Raw genomic sequence first — 3,130 nt, 5'->3', positions numbered from 1 at the left:
CTCTCAACAGAGTGGAAGTGGTGAGAAAGGCAGATAGCACTTTAGCGCTTATTGAGTGCTTATTTGTGTATGTCTACCCACTTTCCTCTCTTCAAAGCTACCATTCAAACATTTAAAGTATTATACATGTATATATATTCTTGATCCCCTCATTCATCTCTATTAACTCATATATCAATTAGCAAGATGTGCCCACATCTGAGATGACCCTTGTGCACTCTAGTCTGGCCAGCACACACAAAAGACAGTGCTGCTACACAGGCACATCTGAGTTTTACATCTTCTAATGGTTACATACAGGTAGTGTATACTAGAAGTACCTAGATCTCAAGTTTCAGCTCAATACATAAAGTGTGGAAGGCTACAAAAATCAAGCAAGTTTTACTTCAAAGTTTGAAATAAACCCTAACCCCAGTTTGATGGACTAGTGTAATGTTAATACACTTTACATTCCCACACCTTAAGGTGAAGTTTTGCGACGGTGCTGAAAAGCTCCCAAGGTGCCAGTTCGTACAGGATGATTCTTCATTACATTTAGAAATTGTAACAGTCGCAATTGTGTCTGGGGTTGCATCTGATATCTTGCGTTTACGAGAGCCGGTGGATGTTAAGACACTACCAGCCTGAGAGTGGGTAATCACAGATGTCTTAGCATCATAGAAAGGTTCAACAAGGAAAGAAGGCTGCTTTGCAGCTAGAGAGAACACAATTCTGATCATGGACATTGTGACATCCTGGTCAAAAATTCCCAGTTCTTGAGAGTCCATGGCATTGAAAAGTGATATTTAAATTAGACCCATAGCTCTTGTCAAGTTTCACCTGTATCAGAATTGCACTGGTTGCAGCAGGGGAGGCAGTATCTCTTCATAGAAGAAAGGAGATTATGAAGTTAACACTGGAGAAGCTGTTGGTGCATTTGATTTCAGCACCTCGTGCCATGCAGGCAAACAGATGCCACTGCAATACTACCTTTTGGCTCTTGACAAACATCCAGTGAGTGAAATGCATTAAGCTTTGAGCAAATGTGGTACAAAGATTGATAGCATTGGCAGCTGAGAACAACAATGTGTTTGATGGCAGTGCCATTGGCGATCTTCTGTATTGACAAGGTAGCATGTCTCGAGTTGCTGAGGGTAACAGTGCCTCGAGAAAGTCTGTGACATGGACTACACCAGCAGCAGGTGCAGGCAAGGCCCTAGCTTTGTTCATTGCCATCAGAAGGAGTAACAGGCTATAGCTTTGCCTCTCTCCTCTCAATTCACGGCAAAGTGATTGAGCTGTTCGAAAAGAGCAAGCAGAGAGCAGAAGGCAGGGTCATGCATGACTAGCTGTGCGCCCAAAGCCAGAATCAGCTTGGATGGTGTTTCAGTTACAATACCTACATGGTTGTTATGGGTGCGCAAGAGTATTCGCAAATGTTTTTCAACTTGTTTGACTTCTTCAGAATGGAGGCTGGTGGGCATTGGTGTGAAGTTTAGGGGAAGCCGTGCGGAGAAGCAAGCAAATTTTTGCTGCTTGCTGAGGTTCTTAACATCAGCAGGCTACAATCCATTTAAAAGCTTCTCTGCTGCAAACTCCACAATGCCCCTCTTGACCTCATCGTTACCAGCAAGGTATTGTGTGGCAAAACTTCAGCAATGAGGAATATTAGCAAGCCATGATTCTCTATTAGAATTGTGTCTCACAGAGGACGCCTCAAGTGGACAGCATAGCCTATACCTGTTAATTCGGTTATCTCCATGCCGTTAGTAGCAATTTTCATGAACTGATCAAACTCCATGTGAATGAATGATGAGATGGTATAAAGCTGTCTGAGTTGTAAGCATCTTGATGGATTATCTTCTTGCCTAACCAGAGAAAATTGGAATATTTCGCCAGTTGTGAAGGCAAAGACAGTGAAGATTGAATACAGGTGTATTGTGTGTAATGCTCTCCTCAATTCTCTGAAGTAGGAGTACAAATTTTCATTTTGCATACTCTGCATAGTGGTAAGTCGATGGGCTTCATCGAATGAGAGCATTAGGAGTACTTTGTGCTACTGTGGCAACGGACCACTGCGATCTGGGTTGCTGCAGTTTTAAAATGCACCTTGGACTGGCATTGGGGAAATATCACAGCCAAGACTCAGCAAAAGTCTTCTAGACTTTTTTGCTGCGCTGTGAAGGTCACGGAGTGACCCAGCTTATCATGATATTCATATTTTAGTAAGTGGATTTTTGGCTTTATGTCCATATATAAAATGATACTTGCCAGGAAGGCGCCTATGGCTGGGTGGTGAAATATCACACTCCGTGTTATTTTCTTGGTCAACAGCAGGAGGATGGTTGTCTTCCACAAATGTCAATAGCAAGGTAGAACAGTGAGTATCCAGCTAAAGACAAACATGAGTACTAATATCACCATTATCTTATTGATACTTACATTCTCAGCATCTGCAACCACCTTGTAGTAGAAGGACTGACGTCTGCTCCTATGCTGGAGTTCATTCACTGTGCTGATTTCATACAGAGCAGTAATAACTCCATTGTAATCTGTCATGGTGGAGGCTTCATGCAGTTGAGTGTGCAGATTGCAGAAAAGTGAAGTCAAAAATGTCACACAGTGGCTGTACACTGCTTGCTGAGAGGTGGGAATGTCAAAATAATTCCGGACATCAGTATCTGCTGGTGGATAGTGTTATGATGGGCATGGTGGCATGAGATATCATTTCCTATTTTGTCTCTGACTCAATTCTAGTAGTACTAGTATCTATTCACTCATAGAGCACAGCTTACTGACTCACCCGCAGTTCCTTTGACTAGTAGACTAGTTTCTAGGTTAGGCTTAGCAGTAGTATATATACCCTGTGCATGTACAGTAGTTCCCCAGCTTTCAGCTCTTTTGTATATTCACGTTTCTTTATTCTGCTCTAACCTCATCTGTGGATAAGACAATCAGACAAGCTTCAGGCTTGCTAAGAAACTGCTGTCATAACATTAGCTGAAAGCTTCTCAACAAGGCGAACCTAAGACAGGTTCATGCCATGAAGAATAGTCAAGACAACTACCCCACAAGCAATCAATGCAAATGACTGCGCCGCAGCAGCACACAGGCATAATCTCCAGCCTGACGATAGGCTCGACTACCACCA

At 42.7% G+C, this 3,130-nt stretch overlaps 1 protein-coding gene across 1 annotated transcript; it reads right to left on the bottom strand.

Annotated features, from left to right (window-relative positions):
* Positions 1-1,541: 1,541 nt before the first annotated feature.
* Positions 1,542-2,538, bottom strand: PHACADRAFT_201305 (uncharacterized protein; the record flags this gene model as incomplete). The annotated part of the gene is made up of 3 exons (XM_007401597.1): positions 1,542-1,629; positions 1,686-1,807; positions 2,422-2,538. The coding sequence occupies 3 exons, from the start codon at positions 2,536-2,538 to the stop codon at positions 1,542-1,544; spliced, it is 327 nt and encodes a 108-aa protein (XP_007401659.1).
* Positions 2,539-3,130: the final 592 nt, after the last annotated feature.

Source organism: Phanerochaete carnosa (genome assembly GCF_000300595.1).
Source record: "Phanerochaete carnosa HHB-10118-sp unplaced genomic scaffold PHACAscaffold_13, whole genome shotgun sequence".
Taxonomy (NCBI): Eukaryota; Fungi; Basidiomycota; class Agaricomycetes; order Polyporales; family Phanerochaetaceae; genus Phanerochaete; species Phanerochaete carnosa.
Note: the sequence above shows the minus strand (reverse complement) of the source record. Positions and strands in the feature narration are given on the sequence as shown.